We start from the raw sequence: 25,000 nt of genomic DNA, 5'->3' as shown, positions 1-25,000 counted from the left end.
CTAAACATATTTATTTAATCGACATATCTATATCATTATATTCATATCTCATATTCAATGTGATTCGACTGTAACTTTAATTCCGTAATCTATGCCAATGATACGCAAACTATGATTCGCGACTTCTCTGAGGGGGATCATGTAAAAATTATTAAGAAAGAGACGCGAAATTTTCTTGAATTTTATATGTAACAATAATAATATTTAAATATAATAAGACTATCAAAATAAAAATAAAATAATATTTTTATCATTTTTATATTTACTAATCTAATCTAAAATATGTTAGAGGTCAGATAGAATTTTAAAGAAAGGGTATCACAAATAAAAATAGTTGTTCGCATTGCTGATCAAACCCATCGATTTGTCGCTCTATCTCAATATATTCTTGTTTATAATATGTGAGTGAAATTTTTAACTTTTTATTAATAAATATCATCATCGCCATTTTCTATTATTCCTTAACGTTATTAGTAGCGTTTTGTATCATTATCGTTATACATATACTTCTATCTTTTCCTCTTTTTTTTTTTTTTCTTTTTTTTTCTTTTTTTCCAAATATTTTACAACTAATCGCATCGATTTTTAAGAAACGCGCGCGATCGCATTAACTATATACCGTAACAGTGTATCGTGGAATCGTAAATGCGAGCGCACGCGCGCCTTACTCGGAGAGAGTGAAACGCTTAGACCGTATAAAATGGACATTACGCGCGTAAGCGAAGTTGCACCGAGATTGTCGCGATTTCTGCGTTTCGTATGCCGCCGCCGCCACCGCCACCGCCACCGCCGACATATACGCATATACAGCGTGGAAAGTCAAACCGATCGGAAATTCGATACTATCCATCTATTATGTCACAGTAAAAGAGAACTTGATCTAACCTATTCGAAACTCGATGTACGCCAATGGGATCATCGAATTTTGTCTTACCTCTTTTCGCTTTCTTTCTTGTAGTTTTTATTAATCAAGGTCGTTTATCGGTCTTTAAATAATCTCCAATCATTTTCATCATATGAGCTATATGAAAAGGCTACCGAGTTCAAGTGTTCGGAGCAGAGAAAATCGGTGCGAAATAACGGTGCGTACGTGAGGAATAAAAAGATAAAGAAAAGGAGAGAAGAGGAGTAGGCGAGGGAGATCGGATTAAAATTTTGTCGAGGTCGTACGGAAATGTCGGTGAAGAGAGATACGGCCCTGAATCGTACGATGGCAGAGCTCGAGGAAAAAGATCGAGGAAGGGATTGAGGAAGAGAGGAACGGGAGGAGTCTTTTAGAAAAGAAACTGTCGAGCCGAGTTAAAAAGAAACGCGGGGTAAGAGGTGGCTAGTGATAGTGCGCCACTCGAAAATGATACGGCTACGTATGTTACTATACTACGATGCTGCCCTCTGCAATTCTTCCGTCGAATCAATCACGACTGTCGATCCTATCTCTTCTTCCCTAATTTCGAAACTTACTGTACATAGAACACATTGCCGGCGTGAAACGTTCACACCGTCGGTATTTTAGAGAACTACGAAATCTCTAATATCAATAAAATGCGAATACACTTTCACAACTTCTCACAAGATTGCCTTCTCCATCGTAATGCATACATAAGATATTATGTACACGATGTTATATATGTTATATACATAATTATCATGTGATGTTTCTTTTATATATATATATATAATGCATAATGCGGGTCACTCATTGAAATTTTAATTTGATTAACATGACTGAACGATCGAAACACTTTTCGGTGTGAAAAATGTACAATATATTATAAGTTCACCTTCATCACCTTCCTTTTTTTCGTCGCAACAGTCGTATTTGGAAATGTTTATATTAAAATATCTTAACACTGACACGAACGAAACTCGATACAATTACTTTCGTTCTTTTGCTTATTTAACAAAATTCATGCAAATTTAAAAAACGTTACTCACCCTTACACGCCACCCCAACTTTTCCTGATCCCCAAATATAATCTTCACCTATGACATAATATAAATGAGATATTAATTACAAACTCTATATAATCCTATCTGCCGTAATGTAATATTTTAATGTATTTTATTACTTACAATGTTTACACAAAATTGGTGTTATAAAATATACATCTTCAAGATTGTGGTTATAGTTTTCAGGTTCTGTATTGGTAGACTCAGCTACATAAGCTATAAATATAAAAATAAATGATTTAGGATTACAAATGATCTAAGAAAATTGAAATATTTGAAAATGCATCTTCTTACTATGAGGCCCATTGCTGAGTGTAATGTAGAACGAACTTTCCTCATTACGAGCGTCGAGATAGGGTGGTAAGCTTCCTTTCAGCATTAGGACTTCCTTCTATGTACCTTTCGTGTTTAAAAATTTAATTGTCTACCACTACACTGTGAGAAAACTAAATTATTACAGCCATCGGTATTGTCAAAATAGTCTAAGAAAGGCTAAAGTCTTAAACAAAATAAGCCTCCACGATTCTTTACCAGATATAAATTCTTGCTATATTTCACTATGCATATAACAAGAATAGCATTCTTCTTTGCTTCAAATCAAAGCATTACTCGATTTGCAATAGATGCAATCACATTAGGAAATTATTTTTCCATAGGAAAATATATTAATATCAAATCTTGTGTCAGTCACATATGGTAAATGAACACATATGATTTTGTTCAACACTATGATCACAAAACATAATTTCTTATGGCTTCTACACATCCTCCTCAACGTATTATAACATTTCTTTCCATATAAACGCTTCTTTTACTTTTTTTCTCAAATTTAATTTTCTCTTTGATGTCTCAAATTTAATTTGATGTCATGTGGAAGATTACTTGTAAATGTTTCAACATTTTTCAAGATGCCAGCCTTCCATATAATTTGTAACATGTAATTATTTGATTCCTATATTGGCTTAATTTGATTTCAAATGGATCATGTCACTGACGCATTATTATCATTTTGTATTACCTCTAGATTAAACTAGCCATTTGCATGTCCATGTGGAATTAGTTTAAAAGTAGAAATGCATATCATAGATATACTCTCTAATTGATTACAATAACACAATACAACACAATAACTGTCCATAAAGAGTACACTCGATCACAAGTTCATCATTCTTTGCACTTTTTCCAACAATATTCGTTGTTCGAATCCGATATTACATCCCTTCTAGTAACTACCTTGGAATATTTCATATCCAAGATATCTCTTAAGCTTCAAAAATAGCACTATCTGAAACAAGCAAAATATGTAATTTGTAAAAAGTATACATCATTTTGCCTCAGATGTGGCAAAATATTTAACTCTCAAAATAATTCATAAAACTTGTCAATTTATAAAAAAGTTTATGCTGATCTTTTGAATATTTAATGCATATTATGGGGAATAATAAAAAAAAAAAAGCACATTGTTGCATTTACGATAGCTTGAACACCACCATCTTTCCTATTTTTAACGTTTTTTATTTGTCTCCTAGAGGAAAATGATAATATAACTCAAACGCATAAAGAAACTAAAACCACTATAATCGAACTAACTGAATATATGATGAAGCGGTGGGCGAATAAAGCGGTAATGTTATCATATTTTTTTTTTTTTTTTTTTTCTTTTTTTTTGTTTCGTGATTGAAACATTGAAACTTAAACGTCGAAACAAAAATTATTATTAATCACATGGCGGTATATTTACACACGCCCAATTAAAACCGCAAAACACATATTTTTAATGATGAATTGCAAAACAGAGGATTCCAATTGCTCCTTCAAAATAGAAATGATTATATCGAAAATTGTCTTTCGGGAAAAATTCTCGATTAATATAACAACATTCACTTTTCGTTTACGAAGAACAAAATAACGAGAGTGAGCATCTATCTTTCCAAGATTGGGCTTCTTCAAAAGAGAGGAAAAAAAACGGCGTAACAATCGGTAAAAACGTAAAGTAATAAGGTTGACGTTAGACAATTCCTCATACGGAAAGAACGTCATCCACGTTACCTTTACGATTCGGCACATCAAATAGTCTAAATTCTGTGCTAAGTCTATCGATATTCGATGAGAAATCTTGAAAAGATCAATGAGTGACAAAGAATTGTTTCATCTGATCACGACACGACCGAACACGGTTAGGCCAGACAATACATCAGATGGCACTACAATCGCTTTTAGATTACGGATGGCTACCTTCAGGCAAACCTAATTCTTGGCACGTTCGATAGTGATTTTTCGAGTATCGGAAGAAGTCGAATTTTCAAATATGCCAATTAAAGATTAATGCAATGATTTAACAATAATTCAACGTCTTACGAAAAATCATCGATTTGTAATATCTCTTCTCTATTGTAATATCGTTTTATCAGTAATTTTTATGAACACTTAAAGTCGTTTAATAATTAAATGATATTTATCAAGGACAAATAGCAAATCATATTCCTCGCCAATATTTCTTTTTTTTTTTTTTTTTTTTTTTTTTTTTACTACTTTTAGTAAGTGGTCTCACAAAATTGTGAATTAAATTCTTCGAATATTCGTTCTTAACTTTGACTTTTTCTTTTCAAATGGAATTACTGATTTTTAAAATTTTAATTAGATCTTTATATATTTTTTCTATTAATCGAAATAAGAGAATTTTATTGGATTCATTAAAATCATTACATTTTTGTTCAATTACGTTCTTCACGATCATAATGCTTTTTAATATAGATCTATTTCATACTTCTTTCCTCAAATTTCTTCTTTAAATAGAATTCTTTTGATTCCCGCCAGTACTGGGTAAGTACGTAAATTTTATTAGAATGAAGTTGTACGCAAAAGATTAAAATCTAGAATTATCGCAATAATTTCCCTAAACTTATAAATAGTTATATATGTAACTTCGAAAGTGAATGAATTAAAACGATTGATCACTAACCGATGTAAAATTATATCTTGCAGTTGGTTAACTGTTGATTAGACAAAATTCATCTAAAGGAAAATATAATCCATTTAGGAGTTTTATTTAAATGATGATTAGAAAAATGTTAATGGATTGTACTAATAAAAAAAATGGGATATCGTCTATCGGTAAACTTTTTAAAAAGGAGTATCGGTCAATCGTTAGACAGGGAGAAAATATTACGATTGATTCCGTGACAGCAGCACTTGACAAGTTGCCCGTCTCGTTGATTAGGAGGGAGAAGGGAACGGAAGGTTGAAGTTTAGTAGCCCGCCATGTTTTTCACCAAGTGGGGTGTGTAGAAGAGGCCGGGGTGAAAAATCATCTCTCGAGGCATGCAGGTATGTCAAAGATTATTGAATTTTTCTTATTATTTAAATATTAGAAAGTATTAAGTTCATGATAGACAATGTTTCTAAGCGTTACGTGTTGCTATTTATTTTATTTCGTAACGTCATACACACCGAGCTCCGTTCTTGGCGGACCTATGACTCAGGGGAAATGCATAGCGCAATCGGCAAGGTTATTTGCATTACCCGACCAATGTCTCTGCCAACAATATGTACATGTATATATTAGTCCATTATTTGCTTAAATTCAGATTCTAAATGTCGGTCCAGCATTGCAAGGAACATCATTTTAGGGGTACCACTACTTATTACCACAAATCTCGTTATCTATTTCATGTTCTTCCGACCTATCTATGTGTTTCAACGGCGGATATCTTCAAAATTTGTAACTATATTATGTGTACGTTTCTAATGTTCACAATTCGTAAGAATAATATATATTGATTTCAACATAGATCACTTAAAAAGTGGTATATTATTATTGTAATAGTGTCAAAATATTTTACGATTAGGCAAAGAAACTAGAAAATTATATGATTTTCTTAATATTAGATATGATAATGTAAAGGATGTATAAATAATTGTATGTAGGAATGTCAGGTATTTTTTGTGTCCCTTGATTTTGAAATTGACCTTGTTGTTGGTAAATTTCTGATTTAAATTTGTGACTTGTGCTAAAGTGATAAGATTTAATGACAAACATTAAACAGTATCAATCATAAATCAAGTTTAAATTTCAGTGTCAAAATGGGAAGGAGACTATACTTGTTATCCTTCGCTAAGACCTGCCAGCCTCGCCTTATCAAGATATCCACCACCTATGTACAAGAACCTAATAACATTTAATCAACATAACTAAGACTAAAAGGAACATTCTTACTAATTGCGAAGAAGAAACTTGTAACTGAATTCGTAAAATTAAGAGTAAGAAGAGAAAAGAAAACAAATATACGGTAAACTTGATAGTCACAAGGTGGTGGATTAAATAGAATTGAAACATTAAAGGACAATAATATTAAACTGTAATATTGCACTGTAAATAAGTAAGTCGGAATGATATAAAATTTATATTATAACTTTCATATCATATATATATATATATATATATATATATATATATATATATATATATATATATATATTATATCTTTTATAATAAATATTTTATCTTGGATTATTTTTTCTATAGGAAAGAAGATGATCACCCTGGTGGCAGTGGAGTTTGTGAGAGTTCCTGAGTGTAGGTGGAAATTTATCAAGAGGGAATGAGGAATCCGGCATTGCATTTGGTCGGGATAGCGGCGTCCCCTGGAGGAGACGAGGTCTTTGGTACAAGGGCCGAGGAGGAGTTGCGCCAGTGGCTTGAGACACGCTTGGACGCATTGGGGATTGACCCGGTTGCGTACTCGCGTTTTGTGCTCAGCCTATTGCGCCGCCCCGACTCGGCCCTAAGTCCTCCAGAAGAGGCAGTAAGCGTTAATAAAAGTACAGGACGTCGCATTCGTCCCCGGCCTAAAGCAAAACTGCCACCTCAAGGAGAGAGGGAGCAAAGACGAGCTGTTGTGCAATGTCTTAAAAGTGCTGCCGATAACGTAAGAAAAATTCAATTACATATTAATATTATGCTATCTAAGTAATAGAAATGAATGTTCTTATTTAAAGAATTATTATCTATATCTAGAAATGTGGAGTGGAAACGTTAGTTGATGAACTGTGCACGAAATTAAGAGATTTGGAAGGAGGAGGTTCACACGATGAAAAAGAAGAATCCAAAAAGTTAGATAGCGAATCTAAAACAAACCTGGAAGTTCTTACTCCACGCGACAGGGCTCTCAGATACTACGCAGCATTTCCTGCCTTACAACCTACAAGCCTCAAAAAATTTTCTCAAAGAAAGGATAAGATCTTTGGGAATAATAACAATAATAACAACACAGATAGTAGTATCAATTATAACAATAATAAGAACAACAATAAGGCTCGCAATAAGAAAACAAAAATGCCAATTGTATGTATACTACGAATTTTCATTTATTTTCATTGATAATTTTCCCATCTCTTCATATTTGTGTTAACGACGGAATACTTTTTTTTTTTTTTTTTTTTTTTTTTTTCTTTTTTTTTCCCAGACTATTGAGACTCAAAGAAGGGAGGATAAAGAGAGCTTTGGATTTGCTAAATCTATGGAAAGAGAAAGAGAAAAGGAACGTGAATTAGAATTAGATCAATTGAGATTAGCACAGTTGCAAGCAAAATTTGACGAAAGTTTAGAAGCACTTTGGGATTCAGGACCTGGCAATGCACAAGATACAGCTTCTATCTGGGCAGCACCTACTCTTTCTATTCCTTCTGGACCCCTTTGGCCCACGGATACTACCGATATAACTTTTACTTTATCCACTGCAGATAATGGTTATGCTACTGATACACCATATCAAGAATGTATTGTTGACGACTCACCGCTTATTCCATGGGATATCGATTTAATCAGCATTGAAGATTATGCAGAGGAATGTAGTAACAAAAATAAATCAGGTTAGATATTATTAAAATATACAGCTTAATTCCGCATAAGGAATTTAGCGAAATTATTTCAAAGATATATTTATTTTTACACATTATTGCAGAAGGCAATATAAACTGGTCAGATACGGTTATGGATGGACCTTGGTGTTGGAAAGGACTTGGTAGTAATTTGACTACCTTAAACCATAGTCCTCAGACAGGTAGTTGCTTCTTTCCAGTTGCACCACGTAAGACTCCCATTGGAACACGAAAAGAATCTCGTTCAAATCTGAAGGTACATAGCCTTCCTGAACCGGACGAGGATTTACTCACTTCAGCCAGGACACATTTTCGTCCTATAAAAGACGATGGTAATTGGGCCGATGGGACTACTTTTCCAGTAAATAATGCTTTAGAACGGGTTGCATATAGGAGATCTGAATCAGGAAATTTGTTGTATCTACCTGGTGGAGAAAGCCCTTACATGGAATATCGGGAAAGTAACTCGCCGATTCCTTCTGCATCTTCGAATTTAACATTGAAATTCCGGGTGCGTCAATGCGACAAATGCGTTCAAACCGAGCCCATACGGTCTCCGATAAAACGCCGAATTCTCTCCGAACAGGATCATTTTCACTATTCTCCGGTCGAATCTGAAGAAACCATTGCTCATGAACAAGAAAAGATAGAAAAAGATTACTTTTCTTTGAGTCAGCTGGGCTGGGTACAAAATAATGTACCTCTGCACAACGATCGTAAAAGGTAATAAGATTTTCAAAAACTATAATATTATAGATATTTTATTACATATATGTAATTTTTATTTTCTATTATTTATATTAAATATCAACAAATATATAAAAAAATCTTTGTACTTTGTAATGTTTAAGAAACCTAAATATGTAACATTATTTAACTATGATCCTTTTTGTAATATTTTCTTCCGCTTTATCTGTATTCGGCTATTTATACAGACAGACTTTTCTTCTCTGTATGATCTAATGACAGGTAGCTAATTATAAAACAAGTTATGAAACTTGAATAGGTCACGCACAGATTATTGTTCTAACGTGAAAATTTATTTTCCTTTTTTTTTTTTAATCAAAAAAGAGACTCAACTGAATATGGTTAATGAAATGTATTTAATGAAATTAATAATCTAGTAATAATGAAATTAATAATTCAGTATTAATGGAATTAGTAATATTTATAGTTGTATTCACCCTTATAATATGTACTTTTAATGATTGGTATCTGATAACACATATTTTTTTTTTTTTTTTTCTAATAGAAGGCACAGTAGCAGCTTTGGATGCCAGCCACTGACGATTTTACGTCCTTTGACCTTGTGAACTGGATAATAGAAGCTGCTAATATGTTATGTAACCGGAGACTTCAGATTTAGATATACTTTTTTCAAGATGAAGACAAAAAGGTGTGAGACAATGGATCCTCTTGGCATGTGGAATTTGTTATGCATGTATCCAAGAAGGCACGATTAATATCCCATTGTCATTTGTACGGATCAGCTAATTGAAAGAAGTGTTAAACGAAAGAGAATGGCAAAATGAATATTAAATGTTCATTTAGATAATTATTATTAACCCTTTGACGAATAAAAAGAAAAGGAACAAAACAAAAAAAAGCGTATATCTTACACCGCGTTTGACGATGATAAAACGAGATGTAGCGATTTTCAAGTTTTCATTTGTAGCTTGTCAATCATTTTATGTGAATTTTGAATGAAAATTAGCTTCTTGATTTTGATAGCCACTTTAGCAAAGTTTTATTTCTCACCCACTATGCAGCTCTTGTGTGTTTATTCGATATGTATAAGAAGGTAGATGTGTTAAAAATTGAAAATCTGAAAGAAATTACAAAAAAGATAAAGAAAGAAAAACACAAAAAAAAGAAAAAAAAAAAAAAAAGACAGTGGAGTACTTATGCAAATACTGCACAACATCAAAACTTGGTATAAAAGCATAAAAGTGCTGTTCTATTTTCTTGTTGTTTTCCATAATTATTAATGAATTATCTTAATGGTATTTTCCCTAATTATAATTTAACTCCTCCGAAGATTAATCTCCTTATGCTCCAAACGTCCCCTTATCCTACGCTTTTCCTGTACTCCCTACAAAGAAATTGGATATCAAAGAATGTACATGTACGAAAGTGTAATACGAAAATATGCATACATCGTTGAATGTATGTAAACAATGCAAGAAATGTTATTGAAGAATGATTTTACTGTTGTGCAAAAAAAAAAAAATACGACGAAGGTAACATGAAAGAAAGATGTGTAACTTATGAACGATGTCGTGTAAAGAATGTGATTTAAGAGGAACTATGCAACGAGAGAAAAAAGAATATGTATTCTCCATGCGAAATAATGTACGCAAAGGGAGTAACCAAATAAAAGCATTGCAAAGCTCAAAAATTGATTTATTTAATATTTTTACTTACCTTTAAATATACAATGATAAATTAAAATAAAAGAAAATTTTGATGTTCAATTTGTTATCGTAAGAAAATAATAAGTGCGCATGCGTAATTAGAAGCACGTGTCATTTATACAAAGTAAAACTTTCAATCGAAGATCAAATAGTTTAAAGTAAAAAAATGAAGAACAAATTATTTATTCGTTATTTAAAATTAATTGAAGAAGTTAGGATATTATTAATATGAATAAAATAATTGTTCCTACGGAATATTATTCTGATATAACGAACGTAATTACAACTATATAACCAAGAAACTTTGTAAACACAATGGCTGAAAAAAGTGATTTGATCTCCAAAACATTTCAACGTGCTGAAAAACACTTACAAGAAAGATTAAAAGCAGGATACTTACAGAAATATGATCATTATGTGGTACCAGGATATAATCTAAATACATCATTTTGTACAGATGATCAAGATTTGAATAATATTAAGCGACTATATCAAAATTTTCCTTATGAATGTGATTTACCAAAACCATTACTACCTCCTGCTAAATTATCACGTTCTGGTAATGTTATATTAAAATATCTATTAAATCCTACATATATTTTATTAGAATTGTTATAGTTAAATTATTATTATATGTATTTTGAATGTAGTATTGCACGAAGAAGATCCTGTTCTGGAATCTGTTACAGTCAAATCCTATATGAAAGATGATATAAATAGAATTTTAGATTATTATGAAAAACATAAAAAAGGTATATAACATTTACACTATGTTTATATAATTTATATGTCAAATTAAAACAAAAAACAAAAAAAAAAGATATATATATATATATATCAATATTTTATAGATCTGGGAACTGTTCATAAAAGGGGAATAAAATGGTCCAAAAATAGTGATACAGCAACCACTGTATTACCTAAGTATGCTGCAGAAATAGCTGAACTTGTTGAATTAGATCCTGATCCTTATTTAAAAGGGGTAAATGCATATTATTAAAAAATATATTAAATTATTATTTTAAGTTATATTTCAATAATTTATATTATTCTATATTATACAACAGAATTACAACTGGTATTATACCGGAGGAAGTTTAACTAATGTTATATATGGTGATCAAACTATTTTAATCTACCCTTATGTAGGAGAGTTAGGTATAACTTCTGTAAAATACTTTTAGAACATATACAAAATTTGATTTTTTATTTTAACTATATGTAAATGTTTTCAGTTGCTTCTCCATTAATGCCTATGGAAAATGCATTATGGAAACCAATATTACAAAAGTCAGACAAACTTAATCTTGATGGTACATTATATGAGCTGAGATCCTATGTTATTGATGATCTATGTATGCAAAATTAATTTAAAAGTGTTATGATAATTTATAATATAAAAATTAAATTTTTTTGTACTATTAATTTTTTTTATCTACATTAAAAATTTTTTGTTTTGTTTCAGGTGTAATTTTAGGTAGATACAAAAATCATTGTATATTGTATAAACTTTTTATGTGGGACAATAAAGTAAAATTAATTGAATTCTATAAACAAACTTCCACATTACCATATGTTAGCGTAGAAATGTGTGCCCTTAGTCAAGATTATTTTTGTACAGTAGATGTAAATCGCACAGTATCATTATGGAACATCAATAGAAAGTAAGCATATATCTGAATATAAATAATATATATGTTATCGAAATATTATTTTTTTATATATATATATTTTTTTTACAGGAAATGCGTTACAAGTCATAAAATATTTAATTCTAAAGTCTTGGATGATAATTGGGGAAGTATTAAATATCAATTATTAGATCCGCATATATTAATATTTATTGATAGATGCTGTCTCCATCATCTTGACACTAGGGTAATTTTAACAAATATTTGTTTAATGAATTTATATATCTTTATGTTTAGAATTGTTAACTTAAATTTATACACATCTCGAAAATTTTATAATAACATCCATTATTATAGATACCTTTTGGTCAACCGTCATTATCACTTTGTCCAAAACAGTATTTGGAACAATGTGAAAGTCTGTCAGTGGAAAAAGATAGTAGACATAGTTCATGCAGATACGTAGGGACATATCACAATCTTTTGTTATGTGATAATCGGTCTCCGAAAGAATGTGTAAGACAGAAGTGGACACATCAGTTCAGAAGTGTTCCTCTTTTACTTCCCACCATAAATCGGTTAGTATTAATATAAAAATTACAGTGTAAGAATTTGACAATTATTAAACTTGAAATTACAGAAATGAAGAGGAAATTCTTGTTTTATCAAGCCCATTAGCTGGAGAAAGTTCAATGATTTTGAACACATGGACTTCTGAGAATTCTCATTCTTATAATTTACCAATAACTCTACCTAATATAATGGAAACATTGAATGAAGCGCAATTGCAAGGCTTATGTTTAGATCCATACTTGAAAAATAGATTGGAGCTATGTAATGCTGGTTCCACATTATTAAATAATCAGAAAGGAGATGTATTTTTTTTTGTACAAACATCTATAGGTATGAACAAATATTTTTACAAAAAACATTGTTTTTGATTTTGAAATTTAAATTTTGTTATGATATGTTAAAATCACTTGCAGGCGATGTATTTTATCAATGTATTACACACGAAGATATACTTGACAAACATTTTGAAATAAAAGAAAGAACAGTTTCTGCGTTAAATGCTTGGGAACATGCATTAATGACACAAGATGATCCAATTGCACCTCTCACTATGTCAAGTAAATGTAATATGAAACATGTATATAAAAGTAAATAAATTATCTATTATTACGATTTAATTAGTGAGTATATATATATATATTTAAACTTTGTTGAATTGAATTTTAGGCTTTAAAAACAAGCAGTTACAATTAGACAAACATGAAGAATTAGATGATAATCATGACCAAAATTGGAAAAAATCTATTGAAGAATTAAGCTCCTACGAAGATATTTTAGCGCCAGAACTTCTAGCTGTGTGGGGAATATCTGAGCAGATTTCTATTTCATTGTCAGCAACTCCTCATCAAAAAGTTTTAAATTGGTTAGAAAAGACTAATGATAAAATTGCTTTACCTCCTCTACAAGATGATATAGAGTACACGGATACACCAATAAATTCACAGGAGTTGATAAGTGTATCTCAAAATCCAGATGAAAGATATTTAAATGATAATGATAATGATAATGATAATGGTAATGGTAATGATAATCTACAAGAATTATTTTTGCCTAGAGTCAAAACAAAATCAATCAAAAGAAAAAAAAAGACTGCAAAGTAATATTGTAATTTATATCGTTATTATGTAAAGTTTATATTTCATCAATATGCTGGTACATAATGATAATGTATTATAATTTGTAAACTGTACATATTTTTAGACATTTTCTATACAATATATACTCGTTGATATTTTTGTATGCTATATACGCAAAAAACAATGTGTATAGTAGATGTAAAATAATGTAAAAGGTACTGATTGTTTATTCATTTTATAATAAAAATTGTACATTTACTATTGGTAAGATCATCAGTTTGAACGAAATGGTATATTGAATGTAATCTCGTATTTAGTTGTTTCGAAAGTATCTTATATTAGAACACAATTTAAAATGACTAGCGATTTCGTAGAAAAGAAGGAGTCCATCTTGAGGTAAGATGTTTACTATTCTCTTTCTGTGTCTTATTTTCTTCTTCCAATTGTTCCTAAAATATTTTAATATAAAAGTAAAAATTAAAGTAAAAGAGAAAATAAATCTGTAATTACTATGACTTATTGTTCGTTTCTTATATTAAATTTACCAGTAATTTACGTTGATTATCTCTGAATGCTTTTAATGGATCATCAAATTGCCTATAATAATTCAGAACTTCCCGGACATCTTCTACGTTTGTTAATGATATAGCTGAATGAAACAAAATAATAATTAATATCTTAATCATTAATAATATTAATAATAATCATTAATTAAAATTTTTCAATACTTTTAAACAATCTTTAATGCTTTAAAAATGAACATAATTATCTTACTTTTAAGGAATGCTGCTAGGTGATATAAAGTTTTGTCATTATCATCACCTGTCCATCTCTCAAGTTTTAACGTATTTTCAGGATAATATTTAATACTTTCATTATTCCAATCAACTACAATAACCTAATATATAATATTAAGAGTTAACAAGATATATAAAAATTAAAGTAAAATTAAACAAAAAATAATAATGGTAAAATTACTTTACTGAGATCACGATTAAGTGCAGCCAAATCTTTAACATGATGGCCATCTGTAAAACGTGTTGCATCTCTGAACAACCTATACATTATATAACCATTAGGATCCAAGGAATCCAAAATAGGAAATAAAACCTGAAATTTTGTTAAGTGAAATTTATACAAACATATATTAATTAATTAAATTTACAAATAAATCTAACAATATGTTACCGCTGCTGGTTCAGCTGTATAGATCACAACTTCAAATTGTGGAGGTGCAACAGCTTCTAAGAATTCATCTACATATGGCCTCTTTTTAAATCTCCAACCTGTTTCATACTACAAATTATAAATAAGTTAACTATAAGATTAAAAATAAAGTAATGTTTTCTATATTTCCTATTATAGTATCTTAAATGTCTTTTAATTAAAGACTTACAGTCCAATCTGGACATAGAAGAAGATCTTTAACTTCCAGTACCAATGTATACGGAGGTTGAATATAAGGATATTTAAATGGATCGGGAAGCAATTTTGCCCTACTAGGTTCTTGTATAAACTGTAAAAAAATTGACAAGTAATATTAAAGTGAAGAGTAATAAATATTTTAGTGTTATGCAGTATCCTAAAAAAGATTCAAACCTTTTTATAATAGTTTAATTCTCTTCTAAGTCTTTTATAAATCTTTTCATAATATGGTAAATGATAAAATTCATCTTCTATTATATTTCCATGTTCATCGTAGGTCGGTTTCCCAAGTTCATAGATTATATAGCACAAACCTAAACTCGTCATTGTACCAAAAGCAATCAAACTATATTTCGTTAACCTTTTTGTTCGCTCATGATGCTTTTTCTGTTCTTCCTCCTCTTGTTGTTCTTCTTCTAGCCTTTTCTTCTCTAACAATTCTTGTGCTAACGATTGTGCTGATTTTTCTAACGATTGTATATTCGTTAAACTCTGTGTTATTTTCGGACGATTTGAAGCTGCAAATGAACGGATTAAAATTTTATTATAATAAATTACAACGACATATATCCTGTTACGTAAGAAAACGTAAAGTGTCATTGCATATTTTTTACAATCAAATCATATTCTAATAAAAATAAAATGCATTGATAATTACGTCGTACCGTCATTATAAACAAGCATGTAGCATTTAGAGAACGTGTGAGAAAGAAGGTTATGTATTAACGATAAGATTTACCTTCCGTGGTGTAACAATATTTTTGGACATTTTGAACGAGAGAGGTTCTTGCGACGGATTGTCGGAATATCGAGTAGGCTGTACGACAATTTCCATTGTATACTTTACTTAAACTCCGTAAACTTTTTACAGCAAATGCCATTATTCAAACGAGTCATGGAGCTTTCCGGCTGATGTACGCAAAAATCTCATACTCACACTCCGTGTTATAACACATGCGACCGATACGGTAGACAACTGACTTACCGTATTTGTTTATTTATAAGAAAAACAGAAAAATAAAGAAACATAAGTAGACATCAAAATTATTCGTAACTTTTAACGTTGTACATATCGTTTTTTTTTTTTTTTTTTTTTTTTTTTTTTTTTTTTTTTTTGTGTGCATAGACGAAATAATGAAAAATAACAAAAATCGTACATTTGTAAACATCGACCTATCGATTTAAAATTTGGCAATTGCGAACCATCATATATGACAAATAGCATTCTCTTTTCAATTTCATAAGATTGTAACAATAATTAATGGATATTTATTTTTTTAATAAAATGATTAACATATGGAATATTTTTGCGAGATAAATCATAATATATTATAATCCTAATATTCCATAATATATATAAAGTAGTTCATCATATTTTGCTCTTAGCGTATGTGACTGCAACGATAGATACGGATAAAATATGAACTATAAGCGCTATAGGAAAATATTATTACTACATGTATCTGTTATATCCAAGTGTAAGCTTGTTAGATTTTATCTTTCCCGCGTGTAATCTAATAATTTGATTAGTACGAGACAGAAAATTTTGGTATGTAATAAAAAATAGTATTACATTTGACAAAAGTAAGAAAAAAAATTATATGCCATATTATATCTTCTTCTAATTGAAAAGTATTCGTACAAACATTATAATTATTTTCTTTTTTTTTCTACTTATTACTATTACAAATAGTTATAGTTATAGTATATATTTAACATATAAAAGATAAAAATAATAAAAAAGTAGTAAAAATAGAAGAAGCAATAATAGAAAGAAAATCACTAATGTATAACTTGAATTCTGAACAAAAAAAAAAAAAAAACCAAAAAAAAAATTAGAAAATATAATATTTAACCTGAATAATGTAAATAAGAATAAATGTGAATAATTGAAAATAAATGAGAATAAATGAGAATAAATAAAAATACATAAGAATAATAAAGAGGTATAAGTTTTCAATGGGTTTCTTTAAGAAATTTTATTTAGAATTCTACTATAATTAATCTATTTATTTACCAAAGTATTATTAGGAATATAAAATATAAATACTTTAACGTTTGGTTAGAATTAAAAAGAAAAGATTTTGAAAAAGCATTAATAGTACACGCATTACATGATTTATGATGAAATTTTAATATATTACAATTAATACTGGCTCATGTCTTTCAGTATTCATTTATTAATAGATTATTATTTGACTTTCGAAGTAAAAGAAAGAAAAAAAATTATGTAACTATATTTGGCGGGAATTTACATTAGATGCCTTAAAAGATAATAATTGTCTATTATCGCAATTAAAACGATTGATAAACATTTTCAATGATATTTTTCTGCGATCAGATGTTAGATTTTATTTTAGTTTTACAATAAAATATTAATAAAAGTTTAATATATTTATTAGCGCATAATTTATTTAACGTAACGTAATGCGCATGCGTCGCGCGAATCGTTTAACCATATTCACGATGTAAACGACGCCATTACTGTGTCAGTTTGTACCGTTTAGAGACGGTTCCGTATTGTCCTCGTTAATTACAGGTAATTACTAGATTTTATCTAACGTAGATCTTCTTTTTATATATTAATCGATAGTTAAACATGCGATTCTTATGAAGCCAGGTTCATAAGTCGAACCATTATTGCGTTTAAAAGATATTTGGGGAAATAAAATCGGTTTCGTAGATTCCCCATGGAACTATTGCGTCGTACTTTTTATTATATTTTCAAGCTTTATTTTCATAAAAAGTCAATACTTCTCTCATTTTTAAACTACATTCTGATCAATAATTTTATGTATATAATTGTGATCGATCGATATCTTACATTATATTTGATTTTCATGTATACTCTTTCTTTCTCTCTCTCTCTCTCCCTCTCTCTCTCTCTCACACACACACAATATACACACATACACAACATACACTTTTAATCTTATTCTGTATCCAATAACAGATCTCATATTTTTCAGTGATTTCCAAGAATTTTACGAGTTAAAACATCAAAGCATCGGAATAGAATCAGTATTAGTGAGTCATTCTTTGTGATCCTGAGTGAAGATGTTCGTCGTTCGAAGGATCAACTATAATTACCGGTAAGTAAATTTCTTTTCTTACATATTTCATATATAATTGTGAAAGATGAAAAAACATAACCTGCGAATTTATATAATGTGATCGAAAGCTCGTTATATTATATATTACAATTATTTTAAGTTTCTCACGCGTTTCCATCATTCTAAAGTTTAAACGAATATACTATTGTACATTAATTCGTGTACATTAATGGCTGTAGGTTTAATTGAAAAATTATTGAAATTATTAATTTATAAATTCTCGCGTTTAAAAAGTGAGAGTTTCAATTTTCATGCGTTGGATTACGAAAGCGATATCTAATTCCGGTAATCGTCAGAGTTAATTAAAAGACGGTATATATATATTTATATTACAAAAGATCAACAATCCCGAGATAACAATTTTAAAATATTGAAATTTGAAATTAAAAATATTTTAAAGTCCCGCTCGCTTTACGATCTTTGTAATGTTTAAGCGAATGTAATATTTAAATATTTGCTGTACTCCGTATATATTATATATTGTTTAAATAATTAGAAAATATAATTAAATAATTAGAAATATTAGTATTTTGAATTATTAAAGTTTTGCCGTATGGAAAATGTGATTTTCAATTTTTTCGTCGAAATGCCAATGGTAACTAAACCGATAACTGTTAAGTCATCTAAAATTTCGTTTTTGTCGATATTAGAAATTAAACAGGAATCTACTATTACAGCCACTTTTTCTTAATCGGTAGAACAGGAGGCTATCATTATTAGCAGTTTTACTTGGTCGATAAATAGGAGTATACTATTACCGACATTTCGATTAAATTTGAAATTATATTACCGGGCGTTAATTTATTACTCTTCTGAAAATGATTCTTTTCTACTGAGACATCCATCATATCTTTCAGTACTTCTTTGGTTCCGTCAGGGGGATATTTACAAATTAGCATGAATACTCGAAAAATGCAATGTCATCTGCTGTTTAAACGTGCATATATATATATATATATATATATATATATATATATACGTATATATATACTTAAAATATATTACTTTTGTAATCTTTAGTGGAAATTGTTATCTGGTTTTTTTTTATCGATAAAAAAAGAAGAAAGAAAAAATTTACAATGATAATTTGAAACTGAGTAAAAGTGAAGAGGAATTTGATTTTTAACTATTAAAGGAAAATTTAATTTAAATGAATGAAGCGATATAGCCAAAAGTGAGAAGATTCTAGAAAAAATTAATTTTAGTATGTGGTAGAAGTCAGTGTATCATAAAATTCTTCAGGTATTTTAGAGGCGATGCAATATTTACAATTGTTTTTCACAGAAAAATTCCAAAAGAGATCTTGGAATTTTTGGCCTGTATTCATTGTTACCATAAAGCATTATAAAACCAGAAGTGATGAATAACCTTAAAGGAAATTTTTGTTGTAATTTATTTTACTTTAACTATAGCCGATATTATCGATATTGAATTTCAAAGTTCACGTCACCACAGATGAGGTTTAAGAGCTTTGAGCCCCCATAAGATCCAAAGTTTAATCGGATCTGAAGTTGCCTTTGGTTTTCTTTAGACGGTGTTATCGGTCGTTCGTCTGCGTGAAATAATTCGGAAAAAAGTCAATCTTACTAAGTTACTCTACATGGATTTCGCATTTCATTTGATCATCCTGTACGAATTAAGTCGATTATGTATATATACATATCGATATATATTTAAATTATCGATTAATTGGCGTCATCATTAATGACAATTGAACTAACTAAAAGCAGATTTGAGATATTATTTACCGAATATTTAATTCTATATTAATCACATTTATAAATTGTGATAAAATAACATTAGTACATGCTCTTTATATTGTAATCTATATTCGTAATAATAAATTTGTTGTATTTTTCTTCGTATTTCAAGATAATGGGCAAGATAGAATATCATCGAGCTTATTGAATATATACGGTGATACTCGTGTGGTTGTGTAAACTACTGTGAATTACTAGTGACTATTGGACTACTAATGAATTATAATATGGATTAAAAAGGACATTGAGTTAATAAACATGATTGGATGAGTAGATTTTTCTTGTTTATTAAATGTATTTTATATACATTTAATAAACTTTTACATTCTAACGAATAGAACTTAATTTTTCGAAGAGAGATAATGTAACGCGTTGGTTAGAATTTTGATGTAAGCTCGATCTCGTATCGCGACAGGTAATTTTTATTCCACACTTTTAACTTGTTTTCTCACGCGATACAACCACATTTTGTAGTTGTACGATCATTACGTCGTATAGCTACATAACCTATATCTATTTAACGTAAATTCATCTTCTTCCCTCTCTCTCTCTCTCTCTCTCTCTCTCTCTCTCTCTCTCTCTCTCTCTCTCTCTCTTTCTCGTCGTTTGGTACGTTTCAAAATTACTGCCACGTTATCGAAGATTCAGCAGAGAGATAGTCGACTAATCTTCGTGTTTACGAATGCTTAGGTCGACTTAGCTTTCGTGCCACGTACCTAGCGTGCGAGAAACATTTGTATTTAATTCGAATTTCTCTCTCTCTCTCTCTCTCCCTCTCTTCCGCTTTCTCTTTCTCTCTTTCTCCTTCTCTCTCTCTCTCTCTTTCTCTCTCTCTCTCTCTCTCTCTCTCTTTGAGCAATGAATATTCGAGCATTTTATAGACGAATATAACATCGTCGTGACCTATCGAAACTAATAATGGACAATACATTATTCCTGTCTCATGTTAAAACTTACTCTTAGAAGAGATAAGATTATTTCGATGATATCTATTAATGAGAATTTCGATTTAACCACAATATCCGTGGTATTCGAATTTAAAATAGAAATTTTTTTGTATTTACATAAAATGAGAAAAAAAAGAAAAAAAAAAAAAAAAAAAAAAAAGAAAAAAAAACCCGGTTTTTTTTTTTTTTTCATAAATAAAAATATCGACTTAAAAAGATAGGCGTTAGACGTATCTATTCGGTCATTCATCGAAACGAGATCAGTACGGAATGGTGGGGCGACCTCGACACGATCCAGCCAAAGGTCTTCTCTGAGACAATTTAATCAACTTCGGGAAGTTTGCGGGTAGTAGCGGTAGTCGGGTTCAGTGCATGCATTGTATACTAGCCAAGGGAATTTTGTGGACATTGCGCGGTCAACCACTATAATATTAATAGCTTCGGTATGAAATTTGCTTAATCATGACTAACGGGATGACCCAATGGAATCGGCCGACAGTTCGTCGTTGTCCAGCCGCTCGATGTGCCAATCTCCAAAGCGTCGGATTCTCGCCGAGCGCGACCGCGTTAAATTGACGCCAAAATTTGCCGGATTTGTCTCGGACATTAAAGCCCACCATCCCTGTACCTCTCCCCATCTTCCTTCTCTTTCTATTCTCGAAGTACGTGGCAAGTATTCGTACATGTCTATCGTTCATTCTATTTTTTTCTAGTCCTCTTTTGTTGTCTTTCTTTATCTCGACAATTTTTATAGTCGATATTAAAATATGTCGAATAGGAATGAGATTAAAGACAAAGCGAGGATAAGAGAAGAGACAAAGAGAGCAGGCGACAAGGAAGAGAAAGAAGAGAGAAAGGATAGGGCTTTCGGTGTGTCAGCTGCCGTTGGGATGGTAATGAGAAGTACCATAACGTTAACGGGCGAACGCATACATTCGAGCAATTACGGTGCTCCGACTAATTTCCGTCCCTAGGCAAACTTGAGGAATTTCAGGGTGGCGAGTACGTGGCTGCCGAGGACGATGCTGCCGAGTGTAAAAGGGGCAAAGCGTGCATTGGGAGGTCGTCGTAGGGCCGTGAAAGGAAGGAAGGAAAGGGTGGGGTTACGAGTGACCATTTCGCTAGATCTCCGCATTTTCCCATTCTCGCGAACACTCACGACCGCGGTCACGTTTATATATATATATATATATATATATATATATATATATATATATATATATATATATATATGTATGTATGTATGTATGTATATATGTATGTGTATACATACGTACACAGACAAGACGCACGGTCGTCGCGTTTACGGTCGTCGCACGGCAAACGAGGGCTGGTACCAACGCGTTGCCTCACGGAGAAACGAAAGGGTACGAGGCTGAGAGGGATGTTTGTTAAAAGAATTTTCAGCGGCGAACACGCAGCCGGCAGCAGGTATTACGGGCTGGATTAATTCGCAACAAAAATATGTGAAATATTTTCGCCTCGTAGGGGATGGTTTGCTTCGGGGTTTGCTCGAGGGATGAGCAGACGCACGCGTACGGACTGAACGGCAAAAAGCTCGTTCTCGCTTCTCTCTCTCTCTCTCTCTCTCTCTTTCTCTTTCTCTGCGCACCAATATGTTCTCTCATCTATACATGTATTTATGTATGTACAATATGTATGTATGTATGTATTATACTCGCATATGTAACACTGACTGACCCGTTCTCAACGCGTGTTTTGCTTTCGGATTGCGCGCCAAGTTTTTCACGATAAATCGTCGTCGAGCCAACGACGACGACTACGACAAGGGTCAAAGACCGAAGAGACAAACGCGCTCCGGACGAGCTTCGACCGCTTTGATATCGGACCTCTTAATGATGCTGACGTTACCAAGAGAGCTAGTGAAAGAGAAAAGCTTCTCGCTTCTTTTCCAGTAAGAAAAGTAAAAAAGAGCGATTAATTATACTATCATGTTTTGTTTCTTTATGAATGGATACGATAAGTTTACCTTTCGTTTTACTTTTGCAAAAAAAAATTTTTTTGTTCTAATTTGCCAAGGAAGGGGAAGGAGAGAGATGTACTAATGTAACGGGATTTGATTAATGTTTCGTGATATTTCATTAAGATTCGTATTAATTTCTTTTTTTTTTTTTTTTAGAAACGAATAGATAGGAACAGAATTTATGTTTTACTTTGAAAAAATATTGCTTAGTCTAATATAAGTTTTTTCCTTTTATTACAAACTCTTATTTTAATGTTATTTCTTTCGCTTTTTATTTATCGATATCAAATTTATAGCTTATGATTATTAATAATATTCTTTAATGCATTGATGCATCGTTAAAGATTTCATTGGGTGTTAATTCATGTGTATAAATCGAGGATAGTATGATTTTAAGATTTCAAGAACTGGCGATATTTCGAGCCAGACGAACGAGAGGAAGAACGTTCTTTGTGCTGGCATCGTTTATAAATATAGCAATGGTATGTAAATGGAAGATCTGTGGCATCCACGAATCGTTCTCGCACCGGTCTCGTTGCTATTCTCACGTGTCCGGACATCGTTTCGCGTCCAAAGATTCTTCAACTGAATTCCTTCGCAGGTGCTGAGAATAGTCAAGTCATTCAAGATCTTGGCTCGAGTTGAGCCATTCTTCTCTCTCTCTCTCTTTCTCTCTCCTTCCCCCCTCTCCCCCCTCCCCCCTCTCCCCCCTCTCTTAGGAGTATCTCTCCTTCCGCCTTTACTTAACTCCAACAGGGAAGTTGTCTATGTGCATGGATTAGCGCGTTCACGCGAACAAACGTTTTCCGTTTTCCAATGAATCTCGAATATCTAAGTAAGTACTTAAATACATACGTCGTGAAAAATGATGATATCATTTTGTGAAAAAATATATAATTATTGAAAGATATGTAAAAGATTGCTGATATGTCTTTCTTTTATTTTTATTTATGGAATGTCTTCTGATTTTCCATACTTAGTAAAATGTGTATAAATGATACTCATAACTCTATTTTCAAATATTAATTTTCCTTACAATACTTTACAAAAGAAAAGGAAGGAAAAAAAAAAAGAAATGAATCCATTTGTCCGAGTTGGACGACTCGTCGTTTGGGTGCAATCGACTATGTTTTCTCTTTAAAGATAAAACCGGATAAAAAGTTTCTCCTGCAAATCCTCGGTCGTGATTAAACTCAAATTACACGCATCAACGTTGGGAGTAGGGCGTAGGGTGGAGTATGTAGGGGTGCATTCGACGTAATCGAAGTATCGCGTGCAAGCTTTGCTCCCGGAACGATAATTCCATTACGCGAGAGAACAAACGTACTCTCGCTTTCTTTTACTCTCTAACACGTAGAAGCCAAAGGTAGGAGAACATTTTTATCGGCGGTGATCTGATATTTTCGCCGATCGAGCGACACAACGAACGAGAGGGTAGGTAAAAGCTTTGCTGCTGCGTGAGATACGCGAGTAATTCTCGTCGCATGGGAAAGCCACGTTCCAACGGGCATAAATATATCGACGAACGCTATTCTACGGACGGCTTCTCCACGACACATCGACAAACAGATCGCGTCGCCGCAATCGGCTTCCAACTACTACTCCCTTCGGCATTTCGCCACCTCCTTCCTACGTATTTTTCCTATGGTCTCTATTTATGTTACCGCATTACTTTACTTGTCGTATTTCGTATCGAAAGACGAGTACAATTCATCGGTTTGGATTTAGGAAGGAATAGTCACGACGTATCTTGCATCCATTCGATATCTTATATTTCGTCGATTTACCCCATTCGAATCTTTTCACGTAAAATTGATCATTTTTTAGTGTAACTTATCTGATTTCGTTAAAAGTCAAATTTTTTACTACCATTGAATTTGAATAAATGTATATAAATATATTGGGATTTGAAATGGAAATTATTTATCATCTACTCAGTTAAATTCAATCTCTTTAAAGGAGAACACAAATCATATTAATAAAATAGCCACGTCAAATTAATATATCAATATTTAATATTTAAATGTGATCGGCTTTATTATGCAATAGCTATAATTCAATGTTATCTGTTAAATATATTTTACAAAAATGTGATATTAGTAAAAATATTAGAATATATATGAATATAAATTATTTAAGAGGAATAAAAGATATCGGAACTATTTGAGAACATCGAATATGTAATTACGAAACTTTGATTAGATAACTGTAATTATGTTTTAAACATTTTTATTTTCATATGTGTGT

General features: G+C 31.2%; 4 protein-coding genes across 13 annotated transcripts in view; 2 read left to right on the top strand and 2 right to left on the bottom strand.

Annotated features, from left to right (window-relative positions):
- LOC124949563 (phosphatidylinositol 3-kinase regulatory subunit alpha) overlaps positions 1 to 4,144 on the bottom strand; it is a 41,993-nt gene extending 37,849 nt beyond the window's left edge. The window contains exons 1-5 of one of the 3 annotated variants that reach the window (XM_047494834.1): positions 4,000 to 4,144; positions 2,969 to 3,235; positions 2,245 to 2,349; positions 2,074 to 2,166; positions 1,936 to 1,983 (exon numbers count right to left, since the gene is read on the bottom strand). In XM_047494834.1, coding sequence (XP_047350790.1) covers positions 1,936 to 1,983; positions 2,074 to 2,166; positions 2,245 to 2,329 — 226 coding nt within the window. In that variant the 5' untranslated portion in view covers positions 2,330 to 2,349; positions 2,969 to 3,235; positions 4,000 to 4,144. Of the gene's footprint in view, positions 1 to 1,935; positions 1,984 to 2,073; positions 2,167 to 2,244; positions 3,236 to 3,423; positions 3,440 to 3,540; positions 3,919 to 3,999 lie in introns of those variants that run through there. The other 2 variants (XM_047494831.1, XM_047494832.1) reach the window with 2 other exon arrangements.
- Positions 4,145 to 5,129: 985 nt separating this feature from the next.
- On the top strand, positions 5,130 to 14,039 carry LOC124949417. Its single transcript, XM_047494418.1, has 17 exons — positions 5,130 to 5,277; positions 6,027 to 6,329; positions 6,476 to 6,878; positions 6,968 to 7,294; positions 7,416 to 7,821; positions 7,914 to 8,553; positions 10,538 to 10,803; positions 10,895 to 10,996; positions 11,096 to 11,226; positions 11,312 to 11,402; positions 11,480 to 11,599; positions 11,710 to 11,908; positions 11,987 to 12,122; positions 12,233 to 12,453; positions 12,516 to 12,778; positions 12,862 to 13,035; positions 13,115 to 14,039. Exons 3-17 carry the CDS (start codon positions 6,552 to 6,554, stop codon positions 13,546 to 13,548), a joined length of 3,837 nt encoding a protein of 1,278 aa, XP_047350374.1. The 5' UTR covers positions 5,130 to 5,277; positions 6,027 to 6,329; positions 6,476 to 6,551; the 3' UTR covers positions 13,549 to 14,039.
- LOC124949175 (mitochondrial import inner membrane translocase subunit TIM50-C-like) lies at positions 13,734 to 15,979 on the bottom strand. The gene is made up of 8 exons (XM_047493839.1): positions 15,689 to 15,979; positions 15,124 to 15,467; positions 14,921 to 15,040; positions 14,713 to 14,820; positions 14,503 to 14,634; positions 14,299 to 14,422; positions 14,070 to 14,173; positions 13,734 to 13,973 (listed from the first exon to the last, which is right to left on the bottom strand). The coding sequence occupies exons 1-8, from the start codon at positions 15,828 to 15,830 to the stop codon at positions 13,884 to 13,886; spliced, it is 1,164 nt and encodes a 387-aa protein (XP_047349795.1). The 5' UTR covers positions 15,831 to 15,979; the 3' UTR covers positions 13,734 to 13,883.
- Positions 15,980 to 17,405: 1,426 nt separating this feature from the next.
- The window catches only part of LOC124949209 (latrophilin Cirl-like), a 663,827-nt gene continuing 656,232 nt past the window's right edge, over positions 17,406 to 25,000 (top strand). For all 8 annotated transcript variants that reach the window (XM_047493930.1, XM_047493925.1, XM_047493923.1 and 5 more), the window contains exons 1-2: positions 17,406 to 17,488; positions 17,919 to 18,041. The gene's annotated coding sequence lies outside the window, so the exon portion shown is untranslated. The remainder of the gene's footprint in view (positions 17,489 to 17,918; positions 18,042 to 25,000) is intronic.

Source organism: Vespa velutina, chromosome 5, assembly GCF_912470025.1.
Source record: "Vespa velutina chromosome 5, iVesVel2.1, whole genome shotgun sequence".
NCBI lineage: Eukaryota > Metazoa > Arthropoda > Insecta > Hymenoptera > Vespidae > Vespa > Vespa velutina.
This window is presented reverse-complemented; position numbering and strand designations above follow the sequence as displayed.